Raw genomic sequence first — 18,424 nt, 5'->3', positions numbered from 1 at the left:
AGCAGGAACAAAGTTGTGTCAGGGCTGAACCCTAGCATTCTTAAAAGGATGATGTCTGCTTTCTCATGCTGGTCAGCAGCTTGTGTTGTCCTTTCCCAAACCACATAACACTGGAGAACCCAAGTGCCATATGCTAAGTGTTTCCAGTGCCCTTTTATTTTTACAGTATGACAAAACTGTGCAGGGAATTCACCCCTTAGATTTGCAGCCGTGGGGGAAAGCTGAGAAAGCTCGGGCATGGTCTTCTCAGATATTTTTCCAACTGGATCCCGTGGTGTATCACCAGCGGTGACTGATGTTGTTCCATCATGACCTAGGCAACCTTCTCAATATGCCTGAGAAATAGTCCTCTGCTGGGTATCTGCAGGGCAACAGTTTTGAAGCTTGGTTTATGTCATTCCCACACTGTGACAGATTCTTCATACTGAAATATGGCTTAGGACCAATCCCAAGATTTGCCCCAAGGATTTGGAAGCAATTTGATACCAGATGTTCTAGAGAAATTTCTCTTTATTTAGCAGAAGTCTAGTAGACTTAGAAATGCTAGTCCTTGCAATGGTCTGTCTGTAGACCTTCCAGTGAATGTAGGAATGCTAATTAGTCACCATAAGTGGCACCTATAAGAAAAAGACACAAGTTACACTGTTACAGGGTTATGTGAATGCCTGTTGGATCCCATGACCAGCCCTTAATCGCTACTGCTTTTGAAGTGCCTGTGCTAGGCTCTGGTCAGTGAAAGATATTCGGAGCTCCTCTATCCTGTTTTTCGCAGTGAGGGTGTGCAGAGGATAGTGATGGCCGAAAGATTTGATCTCAGTGTGCAAAGTGAGGATGCTCCACGGGGTTGGAGTATACTGAAGCAGGTGACTGGCAAGAAATTGTTTTTCTTCCATTTTTAAACCACCAATCTTCTGTTTTATTACAGTAATTAATTTACTAGCTGAATGCAAATTGTGAGGCCATTCCCCTGATATGAGCATACTAGAACTCTGAAATGTTTTCTTTTCAGATACGATATTTAGTCAGTATTTCTGCCAGAAAAATAAGCATTGTGGATACTCTTATTCCAAGAGGAGCCAGAATAGCATCTTTCTCTAGTTGTTGCTTGGCTTATCTGAGCTTGTGCCCATAGAAGAAAATTTAGATCTGGAGTCTTCTGTGTGGCTGGTAAGGATCACATAGTGGTCCTTTGCAGTTGTTTCCGTATAAGGTTGATTTTGCTGTTCCCTCACTTCCCTCTTCTAAGGAGCAATCCTCTTCTAGAAGATATGTAATTAGTCTTATTTTCTGTAAACGAGCTCTGAAGCTCAGATTGAATCCCCACCCTCATCAGGTGAGGAGGCTCCGTGGCATCCTAGAATAGAGTTGGGGAAAAAAAAGAGGAAAAGAGCAGAATTTGAGGCTGTCTTAAAGCTAGTTTAAATCTACAACCCAACATTAAAACCTGATGGTAGTCTGGAATTGCAGAGAGAATACCTTGTGTGGAGAACTCTGCAAAAGTTTTCCCCATTTAGATTCAGCTGACTGCTGATTACTGTTGCTGTCCTGAAGGACTTCCTGGGCAGAAAGGTTTAAAGCTAATGAATATTGTTTTCACATACTGCATTTGAGCTTTCAACTTAAGGTGAGCTTTTTAGAAAGGAGGACTGCACTTGCAGAGGGTGTAGCCTTCACACTCACAAATCTACATCATCATCAGTGGTATAAGCTAGGACATACCCTCTGTTGATCTAAGGACTTCTTGGGTTAATGAAAGAAGTCAAAGGCTCTGCAGAAAGAATGATTAAAATGCCATGCTATGCAGTACATAGCATGTTAGTCTTTTCTAGTGCATCTAAAATGACATTCAGATTACTTAAACTGACTGCAACTTAGTGAATCTGATCCCTGGGGTAGATGACTAAATTTAAATGCCAATGTTTTAATAAACGTAATGGGGAAATATCTATAAATCAGTTCTGTGTTTATTTTGGTTTATTTTTCTTACCGTGGAATTGACTACATTTGAGGACCTTGAAATGAGGTCAGTCTGAGTCAGAATGCTTATGCCAGCATTACTGGAAATGTTTCACCTTGCTCCATGGGGTTGGGATATAGGTTCCTTGTCATCTCTGCCTACTAATACTTGTGAACTGTTGAGAAGAAGGAATTGTTCTTGCCACAGAGATATGTTAGCTGATGTTGGTACATGTTATATCTTTCAGGTTTCTCTGTGACAGTCAGAAGGATTTGGATGAGCTGCTGGATTGCCTGCACCCACAAGGAGTAAGAGAGAGCCAGCTAAAGGAGCGTTTAGAGAAAAGGTGAGCCTGCTTTTTTTTTTTTCTTTTTTTCCCTCTTCCCCTCTGTGTACCTTCTCAAACTCAAAGCGTATCCACGTCACAGCAAGCCTTTCCGTTCCTGGGGCAGCATTCTGCACTTTGCTTTGATTGTGCCTGTGCTGAAGAAGGGAGGATATTGAGGATGAGAAATTGTTGTTTTTCTTGGGCAGTAACTGCAGGTTCTTGATAGGTAATGCTCTAACTGTGAAGAGGTTCTGTTAGTCTTTAAATTGCTTCTTGCAACTGGAAACAAAGGCAGTGCTGTTTCACTCACAGAGCCAGAACTACCACGTGCTTTCAAGCACCTTTCAAGGAAGGTTCTGCGCTGGCGGAGCGTGTAGATCACAATGGTTACCATTGTTGCTCCAAGTGCCCACACAGCTCGCAGAGCCATGGCCTGCATGTATTTCAAAGGTTGTTTTTGATTTTCCAGATATCAGGACATCACACATTCTATCCATTTGGCTCGGAAACAGAACTTGGGCCTTAAATCCTGTGATGGCAACCAGGAACTGCTGAACTACCTCCGAAGTGATCTAATTGAAGTTGCAACTAGACTGCAAAAAGGAGGCCTGGGATATGTTGATGTGACACCAGAATACGAAGCAAGAGTGAGTGAACAGGCAAAATAGTGCTGAGCAAGACAAGCGCAAGCTCATACTTTCTGTGGAAGGTCTTGAGTCTTTTGTCCTCCTCAGACAAGAGGATCAGGAAAATCGTTTTTCTCATGTGTCCTCTCTTTCTAAACTATTGTTTCAAGATTACACCGCTGCTGGCTTGAGGTCCTTCTGGTATAGGTGGGTTATAATGTTGGAGCTAGGTGTCCTGCACAGCTGTTAAATTGTCCTATTTCCTTCAGCTAGTGATGGACTTCTTTATGGAGCATTAGCGGAACTCTTTGTAGCTGATTTTTTTAGCTTCTGCATCAAAGCCAGCATGTCTTGTTGAGACAGCAGTTTTCCGGTTTGAAGGTTTGGTTTTTTGGGGTTTTTGTGGGTTTTATTTTTAGTTTGTCGTTGTGTGTTTTTTGGTTTTTTTGTTTTTCCATAAATTCAGACCACTTTAGGCTTGGGGTAATGATTGTGTCCCAGTTCCAGGACCTAAAGGATGTTCTGTTCATGGGTGTGCCTGCACAAGGAAGTTACTGTGCAGTGAGCTAAAGTATTAATTTTTAGTGCTCTGGCTAGCTCAGCCTAACTCACATGAGCATTATGCGTGCACAGGGGATAAACCTGCTTGGTGTGGGTAGAGTACACACTCCTGTGAGTAGTGCCTGCTCCTCCTACCCAATGACATTGTCTGGCTTGGAATGGTTAAAGCTGTGTTTAAGCTGCATCCTAAGTCGCTGCAGAGACTACCCCTTGTAGATGAGACCATAAGGGTTAAGAGGAGGGGAAGAATGGCTTAGTGCTTGGTCATCGGATTTGGTTTTTTGGGGGGTTTCGGTGTGTTTTGGTGGCTTTTTTTCGAGGCATGATGCTTTTTTCTGACCAGTGCCATGCATGATCATCAGCTACGTATGAAGGCTAGCAGAAGCAGCAGCAATATGCTAATTCCATAACCAAGTACGGTAGATAACAACACTACATTAAATATCACGTATCCATTTGCAGGACAGACCCACCTAAAACAGCACAAAGAGTAACATCCAACTGTTACATGATCATATGCTCTTTCTTCCTAACAGGTATGCTCACTAGAGAGCTTGAAAGATTTTGGAGAGTGTGTGATTGCACTCCAAGCTGGTGTTGTTAAGAAGTTTCTGCAAGGTTTCATGGCCCCCAAGCAGAAGAGAAGGAAACATCAAGGAGAAGACTACATTGCCAAGGCTGAGGAGATAGATGAAGACAAGAAAATGGCAGAAGAAGCTAAGGTATTGTTCACTTCAGGGCTCTGTTTTGGTCTTCTAATGTAACTCTTTGAGCAGGGACAATACATTTCATCAGTTACTAAATCCTGAGCAGCTTCTCCCCATTCCAGGTTTGGAGTGCAGTGGTTTTGTCATTTATGGGGCTAGGTGTTCCCTCTTTATTTTGAAGAGTAAAGGTATTGGCAAAATGAAAATCATACTAAGGAATTACAGTTAATTTTCTCTGTGTGAACAGGAAATGGGTCAAAGTCAAATATTTGACTTCCTTCGTGCAGTTCCACGCACAAGTTGGGTACTTTAGTAAAAGTATATTGTGGAGAATTCTTGCAGAACTTAACAGGAGTTGTATCCATCAGAGAGGACTGATGGTGGCTTAATGGCTTTGACCCATAAAGAGAAGGAGAGACATGTTGAGATTTTGGTGACTGCAAGGGAGTTAGGTTCAGGTAAATATCAGCGTTATGCAAGAAGAGACACAAGTCATCATGTGTATGGAGACACCCACAGAAGATGCCAAGCTGTGGGTTGCACACAGCTTGCCTGGATAACTGGGCAAACAAGCTGTTTGTACCTGCAGTAGAAAAGTGGTATTGTGGGGCTATGTATTTAGCCTTCCAAATCAAAGCTCAGAAGGGATGGAGGAGAGCTGTGGAGGATTTGGTAGAGACTTGCAGGCAGCAGAGCTGTACCAGTGTTTCATCCTCAGAGGGATACTGGTGCTCGGGGGTAGTTTGTGTGCTAAGTCGAGTGCCCCATGACAAGACTTTCCTTACTGCCCCCTTCAAAGTGCTCTGCCCTGATTGATCACTGACTTCAGCAGTAGCAAGATCAGAAGTGGATCAACAGAAGCTTGTGAAATTCCTGACTTAAGAAATATTAGATGCTGGACTGGTGCTGGGGTGTGGTGTTTTTTGTTTGTTTGGGTTTTTTTAAAGCTCCTATATGCTGAACCCTTGTTGTTTGACCATGAAGTCTTTGCTATGCTGTGGCATTGCCATGTTAGCAGGATATTTGGATAGGAACTAGAAATTTTCACATTCCTCAGTTGTCCTGAAGTATTTAAACTTTGCTCTTTCAATCTTTCAGTCCTTAGTGCAAAGAAAATGGAAAGCTGTGTTATCTTAAAAGCTATCAGCACAATACAGAGCTGTAAAAATCAGTTATGTCTGAGATAGAAAGAGCCTGGATCATCACATTTCATGTATCTACAGCAACACCATACCATCCCTTACTCTCATGTATCTCACAGCTATAACCATAAGGGTTATACCTGTAGGGCATACTTTAAGGGTGACATCAGATTTACTACGATATCTAAACAGATAGTAATTTAGCAGTGTGAGCTCTGTATTTGAGCCCTGGTTACTTCCTTACTGTTGCTAAAGTTGTGTCAGATTCCAAACCCAAGCTTTTAGTTGCCTGAAAATTGAGCCATTTTGATGATGAATGTTTGGCTAGTTTTGTCCATTCTACCTTAGAGCATTGCTGTCTCACTTAATGACATGTTTACAGAGTGTTGTTCGTTACACCAAGGCCAGGCTTCATTCTAGCAATTGCAGAACTTTCAGCTACAGGAACCTAGTTAGACAAAGTGCTCTGTGTGACTGACACATCCTGATTTGTGTTTTCTCCTCTGTAAACCAGCTGGAACAGTAGGATTTCTGAATATTGCTGGGCTTGTAATCATAAGTTACTTTGAATTTTTTTTCTAGTATTATGCAGTTTGTCTAATGTGACTGCATACTTAGCTATACAGCTCAGCCTTATAGATCTATAGGCACAGATTTAAGTACTGCCAGTCTGAGTCTGTGATTGCTCAGGTCTCCCTCTGGAGCACTGGCTCTTGTATTGTGCCTGTGTCTCTGGAGCATTTAGTTATGCGATGCAGTGCTTTCTTTATCTGGCTCAGACTTTTCTAGACATTGGTGGTGGTACAAGCAATATTCAACTTTTTTGTTGGGTTTTTGGGTTGGTGGGTTAGTTGGTTTGATTTGGGGTTTTGTTTGGGGTTTTTTTTGCCTCAGTTTATGTGGAATGAGCTTTCTTTTTGCCAAAGCAGAAAAACCTTTATAGAAGACCTTGAAAGAGCAGCCCAGGTCTTAGATATAGTTACCTAATGAAAAAACCTGACTGTTATGCAGGAGATTTGTCTTTAAAAGCCTAGGTCAAGAATTATGCAGTCTTTTAGAGCGAGAACTGTACTGAGAGTGCAGAGCAGGTAAAATACAGCATAGCCATACTGGAAAAACACACTTAACTTACTTACAGACTGTATGAGCGAAATTGCAGCCCTGTGGTATGGTTATGTCTCATTCTCCCTGTGAGAAGCAAGTTATAGCTTAATAGGCACCCATTTGGTGACATAATTGTCTATCCTAAGGGTTCCTGCTGGCTCAGCTACATAGCTAGAGATCACACTGCTGAGTGGCAAAAGATTGCAAGTCAGACTTGGCTTATGGCTGTTTCTGAAAATCAGTCTTGTGCCTCTGCGTTTATGCACACATTCCCATTTCCAGTAGCAGTAGTACTCTGGACTATCCCAGAATGAGACAGGGAACATGTGACCTCTTTGTAGCGTTGGACATTGTAGCACAACTGCCTGAGTGTAGTGAAGAGCATGGGTAGGTTATCTAGCCCTGCTACTTGCTGTCAGGGAAAAGTCTAGGAGGGGGCAGTCTTTGTTTGCGGACAATACATCAAAGAGCATCTTCACAGCCAAGCAATTACTGTTTCTGCTGTTCAGAGGGATTTCTGTCACCTTAGGTTACCAGATGAGAGCCTTTCTAGCTGGAGGTTTGTCCACCTTTACTGAAGCAGGCATTTTCTGTCGCTCTGAAATTGAAATGTGACAGGTCTTCTCCTTCAGTATTTTTGTGGGATTTTTTTTTTTTTGTTTTCCCTGCTAGATTGCTCTTTTCCAGTCAGGAGGGTATTTAAGTAACTTCTTTCAGTCTCCTGTTTTGCCTAGTTGGCAGTCTGAACTCCCTTGATAATGGTACTGCTAAAATGCCATAGTCTCATGATGCTTGGGAAGCAAGGCTAAAAATCTGTTAAATTCCACAGGCTTGGGGAGAAAAATTTGAGCAAAACTTGCCAACAGCTTTTGCAGATTTATCTTGGCCCAGCAGTTACCCAGTATGTTAACAGCAAAACCCATGGAACTTGGAAAATCAATTACACAGTATGTGAAGCACCTCAACAATGTTCTGCAAAAAAATAGCGCAGTGCTGTGTAATCTACCACAATAGGCTGTGCAGGTTTCCGTTTGTCTTGAATGTCTTGGGCTCCAGGTTCCACGCTAGCAATGGCAGCAAGGATGTTGGCATTTTAGAACAGTTGTGTGTTTTTCCAAGCATCTAATATATGCTGTGCTTCCTCAAATTCAGTCGGAGGAGAATGTGCAACTCTGCAAAAATCCTGGGTTTTGTTTGGCTCCCAAATTGCTGTCAGCTGCAGAGTTTAGATTTTCCCATCTGACACTTCACTGTTTGTTTTTTCATTCTCCTGGGGTAGAAGAACATTAACGTGAGTCCTATTATGTCCCTGTCATGTCTAGGCTGTCACCTCATTGTTGTAAGGCAAAGGATTAACGTTGGAGTTGAGCATGCGGTGTCTCTGGATTACTTCTCTGTTCTGGTGCATTTCCGATTTACCACAATGTTGTTTCTAAACCTCAAAAGCTGAGTTTGAGATTTCACATGTGGCTTGCTGTGTGCAGACTCCAGCAGTTGCCTTGGTGCAAATCTCAGGTTTAATGCTTTTCATCCTCACTTGCAGCTAATTCTGGGATTTCGCATGCGCCGAGGTCATCTTGTCTCAGGAAAGTGGCTAGTTTCATATTTGGGGCTCCAAATGCTTTGCCTGTCAAATCTGATTGTAGCTGATGTCACGGTGCTCTTTGCCAGGAGCAGGAGGACCAAGAGTGTGGCAGATCTTGGTGATGGTCTCGCGTGTCCCTGCAGTACCACCCACTGGAGGGCAGCACAGGCTGCTCCAAGCCACCATGCTCAAGCGGTGTTGCCAGCTGTCTCCTGATTTTCATCCCGCATTTTATAGTGCTAGATTTCTGCTTTTTATTTTTCTTAGCCTGATGATTATTTGGGTTAGACTTTCAGAGCAAGAATTTAGTGGAGTTCACGTAGGTTATTTCAGCCTGGCCGTGAAATGCAAAAGGGCTCTACTGTTACGAACAAACTGTCTGATCCAGTGAGGCTAGTTACAGATAAACCACAAATAGGACAACTGAGGCCATATAGAAGGAGAGAAATACAGAGTTGAGCTTTGGTTATTAAGGGCCCTAGCTAAAAGGTATAAAAACATCTTCAGACTGTAGCGAGCTGTGTCTGTGTGCTTCGTTGTAAGTTGTTAGGTCTGTCTGCAGGTTGCTTCAGCCATGGAGAAGTGGAAGACAGCAATCCGTGAGGCCCAGACCTTCTCCCGTATGCACGTGCTGCTCGGGATGCTGGATGCCTGTATCAAGTGGGATATGTCGGCAGAGAATGCCAGATGCAAAGTGTGTCTATTCCTGCCCCACGCCTGCGTAACAGTCGGACGCTGTCACCTCTCCATGCCCTGCTTAGGCAACATGCCCTTGTAGTCTGTCACTCTGTCTTTGGCTGTATTTTGAGTTTTGAACATCAGGATTTACAGTCAGAAGCGTTGATCTCACAGAAGCATTTGACCCTGACTCCAATAAACCATTCTTACGAAACCAGTGCACAGTCTTGCAGAACATTGCAGAGCTGCTGTCCCCTGGATGTTTAGGGTACTTGGACACAAGTCATCTACAAATCCTTCTGGGAATACTTATGCCACTGTTCATTCCCTGGTGTCATTTTTTGAGTTGGAATGGTCTTTGAGGGTCTCTGAGCTTTGTCAGTTAATCCCATCTTTTACAGAAGGAACGAGCAAGGCGAGGTTGGGAAGGTTATTATCCTTTGTAGCTGGATGGAACAGAATGAGGTGGGATGATGCTACTTTGAGGCTAAAGTGGGAGTAGAACTATTTGATAAGCTGGACGCCTTACCAGCTGGTAAGGCTGGGGAGGTAACCAGATAGGTGACACGGGGCTACCTTCTCTGTATGCGCTATGAGATGAAGGGCTTTAGAGTCTTGCAGGTGGAGGGGGAAGTAGAAGGAGTGTCAGCAGTTACGGAGTGCTGGTATTTGCTCTGCCATAACCTCTCCTTGTGGATGAAAGCCTGGAGGAAAGAGCTTGGTAGTACATTCTGCCTCATCATGTGCTTTTTGTCTCACTTTCTATTTACTGAAACAGTAGTGGGAAATAAGGGCAGACAGACCTCTGGGGGAATGCTGGGCCACTTTTGTTTACCAAAAGGCTATGCCATCTTCAAAGAAATAAGGGCTGAATTGGTGCAACATGCTACTCCTTCGCTGTGAAGCCCCAGGGATTTTCCAAACCAATGCAAAAACTGTCCTATCTGCTGTTGAGAGGGGATTCTAAGCAGATGTAAGAGGGGGCTCACGTGAGACTTAACAGATTATAGTGTCACAGAATTTAAGAACTGGGATGTTAGAGAAAGAGATGTACTAGCAAGCTCTCTGCACTTTCTGGGTTTTTTTCCTCCTCAGTAAATGAAATGGCTGTCTCAGGACTGTCTCCCCATTTCCTTGCATCAGTGAGAAGGACAGAGAGACTAGTTCTGCTGCATACTGATTTTCTTTGTAGGCTTGCTATCTTAAATAGAAAGAAGATGCTCTGCAGGTTAATCAAACTGAGGCTAGAATAAGAATAGCTACATTTATAGCTTCTTGCTAGGCTCTTGGGCATCTTTGCAGCAAATTTCTCTTGCCCTGTGTTTGGCTTGAGATTTAACCTGGGTGGAACGTACATGGCAGGTTTCTACCTTTGCCTCAAATGAAATCTTTGCAGGGCAAGGGACTTTGCATTGCTTTGTTTGTTAGTTTTTAAATGCTGCTAGTTTCCACTGCAGTGGTGGAACCGAGAAGGAAGGGTCCTTGCTGTCAGAGGGTACTTTGCATCTTTCTCTTGCTTTGTCCCGACCTCCAGTGCTGCAGCAGCTTCTGCTTCTCAGGTTGAGCAAGGCTGTGACCCTTGTTACAAGTACGTTGCGCTCTCCTAGGTGAGGATGACAAGCTGATCCTGTGTGACGAGTGTAACAAAGCCTTCCACCTGTTTTGTCTGAGACCAGCACTCTATGAGATACCAGATGGTGAATGGCAGTGCCCAGCGTGTCAGCCTTCTACTGCCAGGCGCAGCTCACGAGGCAGGTGAGTGAACCTCCTTTCCTTTGCGTTGCCACTGATGCACAGTTCTAGCCATGCTTTCAACAAGATGACCAAACCAGCCTGAAGCAGAGCCCCTTTAAAAGGTTTGGAATAGCCTAGTTAACTCAATGGCACTGGAACAATAGACAAGCATTTTTTTTTCAGGCTATAACTTTAGCGCACCTGTGTTGTACTGACCCATGACAATTTCAGGAGTTTTAATAAGTAACTTCTGTTTGGCAGTGAAAACATGCACAAAATGTCAACCAAAATTGGATGCGCTAAGGGCTGTCATTTTCTTTGCCTGAACAGCTAGTTGGATTGCTTTTTCATGGCAGTGTAGTTGGTAGCATTGCAGCTCTGTAGTCTACTGGGCTGAGTTACTGTTGGGTTCTTGTCAAGTTAGAGCAGACATTATTCCAAGCTGCAGCTCAGCCCCTACTGTGCTACTGAAAATCGGGCTACAAAATGCCACTCTGATGGTTTTCTGGACCTGATAAACCTTAGCAAGGCAGGAGTCCTTGTAGGGTTACAGAGGGAACGCGATTTGAGAAGGAATCAAAGTTGTTGTATGTAGCAGAAATTAGTAGTTGCCCCCTGACAGCAAGGGGTTGAATTGTTTTTTGAATTGCAAGCTGGAAGTTAAATGTATGCGAGATGTATTTTTCTGTTTACAATATATGTCCTCTGCTGAGAGTGACTCTGCACTGTATCTACCTGCTTGTCAGCAAGGTGAGGATATCAAATGGCATCTGGAGCATAAGCAGTCAACAGATCCTCCCTTCCAGAGTGGCAGCACAGTAAGAGGTGCAGTAGCTTGTAATGTACAGGTGGTGTATGGCCTTAAAAGTATTACTTACTCCCTGGGCACCATTTAAGAGTCATCAGGCTTGTATAAAAATGACAGGGCTTCAATGCAGCTGTTCTAGCCTGAGATCATAGTTACTTTGATGTGGCAGAGTCACCTGCAAGCTGCTTGGCTCCTGGACGAGAGCCATCATGTGAGGTAACACCTGTCTTGTTATCTGCTTTCTGCTCTTGTCTACCTAGCTGAGGCAGGGAAAAAAGTCAGCCTGGGAGCACTTTTGGTGTGTCGTGTCCCCCCCTGCCCCCCAGTACTGTGGGAGCTTATTCTTACTCCTTTTACTGCTCAAGATCCTCTTTCTCCAGAGGACTGAGACTCCCACAACAGCTTTGTCTTTGTCCCCTTTTGCTTATGTATGCTGTTTTGTTTTCCTGTTTTTGTAATGGTTTTAATGCTTTAACAGACACATGTGAGAAGTTAGAAATGTCCTGCACAGAGTCTTTGTAGCTTCTGACATCAGCACATGAGAAGCCTGACACTCTGCTCACTAATAAATACAAGCTTAGCTGTGAATAATACTAGACAAGGTCTGTTTCCTATAGCGCACAATGCAAATGGGCTGACAGCAGAAGGAGATAATGGGAAAATATTCCAGCAGAAACAAAAAAGCCCCCCTCTCGAAACTCCTTAGGCCAGGCCTGCAGACCTCGGTGAAACAGCAGCATGTCCCCTCGGGGAGGAGTAATTACACAGCAATCACACTCTTAAAATCCATTATCACATGGTGAGGGTGCCTAGAACAGGAAAAAATATACAGATTCAGCTGTTGAGGATTTTCAGCCCAGATGTTCGGAGGGTGGCCTGGGAAGTGTATTTTTAGCTGTAGCTAAAACTTAAATACTCTGAAATACAGTGGACTGCTTCAGTCTGAGACTGGGTGTTTATTTTACACTGAGGTGGCCAGCAAGTCTCTGCCTGTGAACAAACAGTACAGAGGGCCCTGGGCCTCTAATGCCCAGGCTCTGGTCCAACAAATGTGTTTACCTGCTTTGCTCTAGGAACTATGCAGAGGATTCTGCTGAAGATGAAAGCGAAGAAGGTGAGGAAGCTTCTGATGAACCAGATGCTGAGGAGGAGGAGGAGGAGGAGGAAGAAGATTATGAAGTTGCTGGACTGAAATGTAAGGCTTTGACCATGCAGGAAAGTAACAGAAAATATTAAGACTCTGCCTTCAGTGTCCAAAGTATTAATCCTATTTGGGACTTGTGTTTTTCATCATGCAGAACAGGTTCTTTGGAAGAGTGGGAGATGTCACAGGGGAAGGCTGTGGTTGTGCTGTACGTTACCTGGGGAGCTGGAGTGAACTTTTGTCACTTTGTGATAAGATCAGCGCTAGCAAAGACTGAAACTGCAGTGAGCTCTCGCTGCCTGCCCAGTCACTCCGCTGGGGACAAAAGCATTAAGACTGCTGTGAGGCAGGCAGCAGACACAACCGTATTATCACTTACTCATATTGGCAATCTCTGCGCCTACAGGGTTTGTTGGTAAACTGGATGCTGTTAATAGATGCTTACGGAGCTTTAACCACAACACCCTGTCCTTGCTTTCTTCCTTCCCACCAGCTCCTAACCTCTTAAGTGCAGGATTTCTAGTGATTTGGCAAGGAGGCATTTTCAAGTAGTAGGACTAGTACTTCCTCTGCCCATTCCTGTGGGAAGGCACAGTACTCAAGGTATAGTGTGGCCTGGACTGCCAGCACCCTTTGATTGCATACAGGGACTACTTGGGATGCATTCCTGGGCAGCTGAGTGGAATAAAAGAGCATTTTCTAGACTCCTCAATGGCTGCTTCTCACTTAACCACTTTTTAGTATGTGTATTCAATTTGTTTTTAGGGGAATTTGACTCGGTCTCATGTGGACAACTCCATGCACTGAAAAGATCAATCTTGGAATGGCACTCTACCAGCATTTGTTTTTTGTCAAAATGCCCGTGACTGACATAAAATTAACTTCAGATTGTTTTAACCAGGGCAGATGGTAGAATCTGGAGACTGGGACCCAAAGGATTATCCGATGTTCTTTTGAGGGTTTCCATCCAGGTCTATCAGTCTTAATTCCCTTGCTTTATTCTGTTTTCAGGGATGTTCACTGATACCCTGGCTATGTACACTGCTTGTTGGTCTGCAGTGTATCCATGTCCACGCTTGGAGCGTGTTCAGCCTGTGTTGCATGGCCAAGTCAGGAGTTGAGCCAAGGTTTCCAAACAATAGAAAAAGCGGGTTACAGTCACTAAAAATAAAGCGCTAAATGCAACCCCAGGTTTTAAAGAGTATTAACATGGAAAGGTCACTGTGGAAAACTTTTGTTTTAATAGAGAAGTCCCATTAATCCTTGTGGCGTTTATCCTGCGGGATATAACCTAGAATGTTGGATTGTCAGACATTTAACACGTGCCTCACGCTTGACACACAAGCAGAGCGACAGCAGGCAGACGTCCCACTGCCCGGACACACGCTCCTCACGTGGGGGGCCCAGCAAGATGATTTACTGGACAGGGCTGGATTAGAGGCCGCAGATGAAATGCTCCAGCACGCTGGATACAGCTTGCTCAAGCACTTGTGACCAGGTGGAAGGAGCTTGGCTGGGGAAGACCAAACACATTCTCCTGATACAGAGGTGTCATGGGAGAAACTTAAGACAAGGGAGTGCATCAGCACGCTTGCATTTCCATCACTGTGAAGCTCTGACAGGCAGACTAACAACCAGGCAAGTGCCTTTCTATGGGATATATTGCAGCAGCCCTGGTCTTGGGGAATAAAATCCCATTGTTTCCCACTTGCAGCACGTGGAGCTGCTCCCGGCTGCAGTAACTCGACACTGCCCCTGCACACAGTTCACTTTTCCGGGGGGGCTTAGCAACTGGCTTATCCCACTGTGTGGGCCACTTGTAAATACTTGGAAAAGCACCCATCCCCAAACCTGTGAGGAGCAAGGGGCAGCAGGAAACAAGGGAAACTCCAAGTTTCTGCTCCCGGTGCTTTCTGAAGGGATGTTGCAGTTACATTTGAGACAACTGTCTGTCCTTTCATTACTTCCCCTGCCCTCCCTCGAGTCTCGATGCATCAGGGTCTCAGCACTTGGTTCTGCAGGCAGAGGGGCTTCCTGTTACAATTCTGGGCAAACCTTAACCTGCGGCAGAGAAGCTGGAAGTTCCCAGGTCTTCCTCAGAGCTCAAGGATCTGGCAGTGCTGTTGGCTGGTGTGTGCGGCCACCCTTGAGCAGAAGGCTGCTGCCAGACAGCAATGGCCTCTTTTTGGACAGGGGGGGATTACTCGCATATCTCATCTGGAGAGGGTATCAAGAGCACAGCTGACACGAGCATGTGCTGAGTGAGGTCAGGGTGACAAGAAGCTGGGTCGTATCAGTTGTCTGTGGGTTCATTAGCTCCTCTGTGCTGTGAGCGAGCTTCTGCCTGGTTTGTATGGCTGGGCAAAGGGCTTGTGATCTCTGCTTCCAGGTTGACCCGTTCCTCTAAGCCCATGGCTTATATGTTTCAGTGAGACCCAGAAAGGCAGCCCGGGGCAAGCAGAGCACAGCCATGTACTCCTCGAGGCAGGGAAGGCACCAAAGGAAGAAGCAGTCGCTGCACCCTGCCAGGGGACCCCGGCAGCGGGCTGCACCTGTCAACGGCGCAGACATTGATGAGCTGGTAAGAGCCGAATTGTTCCCTGGAGGCTGCTCACATCATGAGTTATAAACGAAACAGGTGTCATGCTTCCTTCCCTCCCTTCCCAAAGAAATACCCTGAATCATATTGTGAAACCTGGGCTGAGGTGGGGGTGGGTTAACAAAGGAGGCATATCCTTAAGGGCCCAGTACAAACTGGAGCAGAGATATGCCAGGCATCTTTCCCCAGCCGCTTTCATGCATTGTGCCCCTTGAGTAGCAGGCAGCCTGCAGCTTGTTAAAGGGTTTTAAATAGTATCCATATGTCTCTGCAGAGAGGTGGGGGGACCAAGGGGTTCCTGGATGGTCAGAGAATGCCAGCAATGTTGGACCGTTGCTCCCCAGCCTTAGCCGTTTTCTGACAGTTGTTGTCAGTATGGTTACTCCCCAACCTCCAGGACATAATTTGGCTGGTTTAGGTTTCACTTGACATTTAAAGAATAAAGCCCTATGCTCCTGAACAGAGCAATCTTGTGTGTGTGTGTGTGCTAGATGGGGTGGAGCTGCAGTGTGGTGTGCTGTTTGTCCTGGGGAGGGACACACCACAGGGGATATGTGAGGATACTCTGGCCCCATGGGCCACATCACAAGCTTCTGGTAGATCTGCCATCCGTCCACTGACCAGCACTAGTAGTGCTGATGGATTCTGTCACTCTTCTTCAGTGGTCTTGATCATGGTCTTTGGGCTCACTGCTTCTTACCCTGAGTGTGGGTGAGCTGGCTAGTGGATTTGTAGTGTCCTTTTAGCTGGTCTGTGTTACAGATTGGAGGGCAACCAAACCAGCAAGTCCAGCATGAGCTGCCACAGCCAGTTTAGAGGGATATTCAAGTGGGGAAAATCTTACTGGAATGGCTGGGTCAGGGTCTCTGACAAAACCCTGACTTGGGGAAGAGGACTCTGCTAGGGCTTTTTCACTTAGTGTTTGTCCTGGGAATAGACTGAAGCTGGCTCAGAAATAGTGCCCTGTATTGCAGAGCCTTCCCATCATCTGACGTACTCTAAGGAGCGATGCCTCATGAGCTGTGCGCTCAGAGCCGAGGGGATGTCCCTGTGCTGGTGGCTGACCTGCTGCAGATCCCTGGGCAAATGGCTGACCTTGTGTTCAGCCTGTGTACGGGACAGCGGTGCTGGAGGCATCAGCTGCTGTTTGGTATTTAAAATGGCATGGTCGGCTCTGCAATGTCAGTACAGCAGCACAAGTGCTCTCTCCCTCTGCTTCTCACGTGCTGTCTGCCGGGGGCTTGGAGAAGGCAGGGAGAGGGAATTTACTCTGTTTGCTGTCATTTATTCTTTGGCTGCTTTGTCTTTGAACCTATCTTGAAAAGGCTTTGCTGGCCCCAGAGAAAAAACAGGCTACTTGTGAGCTATTCCTACCAGAACTTCTGGATGGGGCTCCTGTTCTCAAGCTGCTGCTGCATGTCTTGGCTCTTACCATCAAAAGGTACTGCAGCAGAGCAGTTTGCCTCTTGATTATTGTGGAAGATGGTTGCATTTGAAAGACTTGAACTTGGTTTCTGCAGCAGTCCTACGTATCCCCAGCCATTGAGACGCTAGCTCGTAGGTGAGAGGATTGGAAGGAAAAGCTCTGCTAAGAACGAGCTCCTTTGACCTCAATACCGTTTGCTGAACACTAAAGCCTGTAGTGGTTCCCTCCTTTTAACAGCATCCTTTGTATGGGCAGGTCCTTCAAACCAAGAAGACAGCACGTCGCCAAAACCTTGAGTTACAGAAGTGTGAGGAAATCCTCAGCAAGCTGATCAAGTACCGCTTTAGCTGGCCCTTCAGGTGAGGGCAGGTGGCCTCATTCTCCATGGGCGCAGGACTGTCCACAGGCAGTGTGTAGTTTGTAGGCTGGCCATGCTGCAATCCTGCTGGATCTACTTGTTGGCTGCGAGACCAGGGTTTCAAAAACAAGTTACAGGTGGGGAAGAAAGCAGCTCAAGAAGAAACCACCACGCTCTCTCAGTCCTCTGCTGGACTGAAGACATGGGGCCCTTCTGAGATGGTGTAACAGAAGGTGGGAGGCTGGGGTGGGTGCTTTCTGCAGCCCTCAGGATTTGCAGGGCACTCTGTATGCAGCGTGACTGAGAGAAGGTACCCATACCTGCCAAGTGCCAGTCCCCATGCCTGGACCAGCTCTCTGGGTGGAAAGACAAGCTGCTGTCCTTCCCATCGTCATGCCGTGGCTGCCATGGGGCTGTCATATCTGTAGCACTGTCGAGCTACTGTCATATCTGTAGCACTGTTGAGGTGCTGCTTGGGCTTGTTACGGCACTGCTGGGGTGCGGGTCAGGGTTGCCGCTCGAGCAAAGGGGGTGGGGGGATGATTCTCGCTCCTCTACAGCTCTGCGCTGTGTGCGGCCAGGGCCGTCATTTTCCTCCTATCTTTGTGGCTCTTCATTCGGCAGGGAGCCAGTGACCACGGAGGAAGCTGAAGATTACTTTGAGGTCATCAGCAACCCTATGGACTTCCAGACTATGCAGAGCAAGTGCTCTTGTGGCAATTACCGCTCGGTGCAGGAGTTCCTCTCTGACATCAAGCAGGTGTTCTCCAACGCTGAGCGCTACAACCAGAACGGGAGTCACGTACTGTCCTGCCTGGAGAAGACGGAACAGTGTTTGATTGACATGGTGCACAAACACCTGCCTGGCCACACGTATGCACGCAGGAAACGCAAGAAGCTCTCTGCCAGGTGCCAAGGACTGGAGGAGCAGGAAGGGGACAGTGAGTCAGAGCCCCTTGAACATCCCCAGGGGCGGAAAAGGAAGAAATGAGGGTTGGGGAGACAAGGGGGAGAGCCAGAGCTGGAGCAGGCCTTCTGGTGCTGCGGGGCAGCAGGATGGGTTGTCTGGAGGGAGTTGGGAAGCAGCAGTCACTTCTCTGTTAATCAAGCCTTCCCTTTGGCCTGTCCTAGTTTTAATTTTTCTGCAATTTCCTCAAGTATTTGATCATTCATTGAGTGATCAGAGATGACTTACTGCTTCCTGCAAAATCCACCAAGCTCTTTGAGTCTGTCTGCTAGGAGAGGAAGGTGGGAGGGCAAGGGGCAAGCCTGACCAAAGCCTGGCTGGGCAGGGAAGCACAAAGCCTACTCCAGCTTGGGCCCTCTCGGCTTCCCTGGGATGAGCCGCTTCCTCCCCTCCACAAGCAGCCAGCGCCGGAGCACGGTGGGACCTCTGCCATCTGCTGCCTGTGATGCGCAACCAGCCTTGAGCTGGTGCAGGGAGGGATCATATTGCTTCACAGAAGGACTGGGTGCGACCAGGCCAATGGGCTGCTAGTTCTTGTATGTATATATTTATATGGTGTTAATTTTGAGCCCCCAACTAAGGGCTGCATAGGGTGAGCAAGCACTTACATTTATGGAGATAATGGCTTTCACCAGCATCCTAACACAATTGGCTTCAAGGTGCTCTTGCTTTCCCCCCCCCGCCCCTCTCTTCTCGGGGA

At 46.2% G+C, this 18,424-nt stretch overlaps 1 protein-coding gene across 1 annotated transcript in view; it reads left to right on the top strand.

The window, feature by feature from the left end:
* Window positions 1–17,966, top strand: part of LOC104168579 (tyrosine-protein kinase BAZ1B-like) — a 25,618-nt gene extending 7,652 nt beyond the window's left edge. Inside the window, exons 4-12 of the mRNA XM_009709204.1 lie at window positions 2,205–2,303; window positions 2,755–2,932; window positions 4,009–4,194; window positions 8,573–8,708; window positions 10,278–10,443; window positions 12,304–12,425; window positions 14,804–14,955; window positions 16,655–16,758; window positions 17,382–17,966. Coding sequence (XP_009707506.1) covers window positions 2,205–2,303; window positions 2,755–2,932; window positions 4,009–4,194; window positions 8,573–8,708; window positions 10,278–10,443; window positions 12,304–12,425; window positions 14,804–14,955; window positions 16,655–16,758; window positions 17,382–17,748 — 1,510 coding nt within the window. The 3' untranslated portion in view covers window positions 17,749–17,966. The remainder of the gene's footprint in view (window positions 1–2,204; window positions 2,304–2,754; window positions 2,933–4,008; window positions 4,195–8,572; window positions 8,709–10,277; window positions 10,444–12,303; window positions 12,426–14,803; window positions 14,956–16,654; window positions 16,759–17,381) is intronic.
* The last annotated feature ends 458 nt before the right edge of the window (window positions 17,967–18,424 follow it).

The sequence above is a fragment of the Cariama cristata genome, unplaced genomic scaffold (assembly GCF_000690535.1).
Source record: "Cariama cristata isolate BGI_N322 unplaced genomic scaffold, ASM69053v1 scaffold40051, whole genome shotgun sequence".
NCBI classification, from domain to species: Eukaryota; Metazoa; Chordata; class Aves; order Cariamiformes; family Cariamidae; genus Cariama; species Cariama cristata.
The sequence above is the reverse complement of the archived record's forward strand: the minus strand, read 5'-3'. Positions and strand labels throughout refer to the sequence as shown.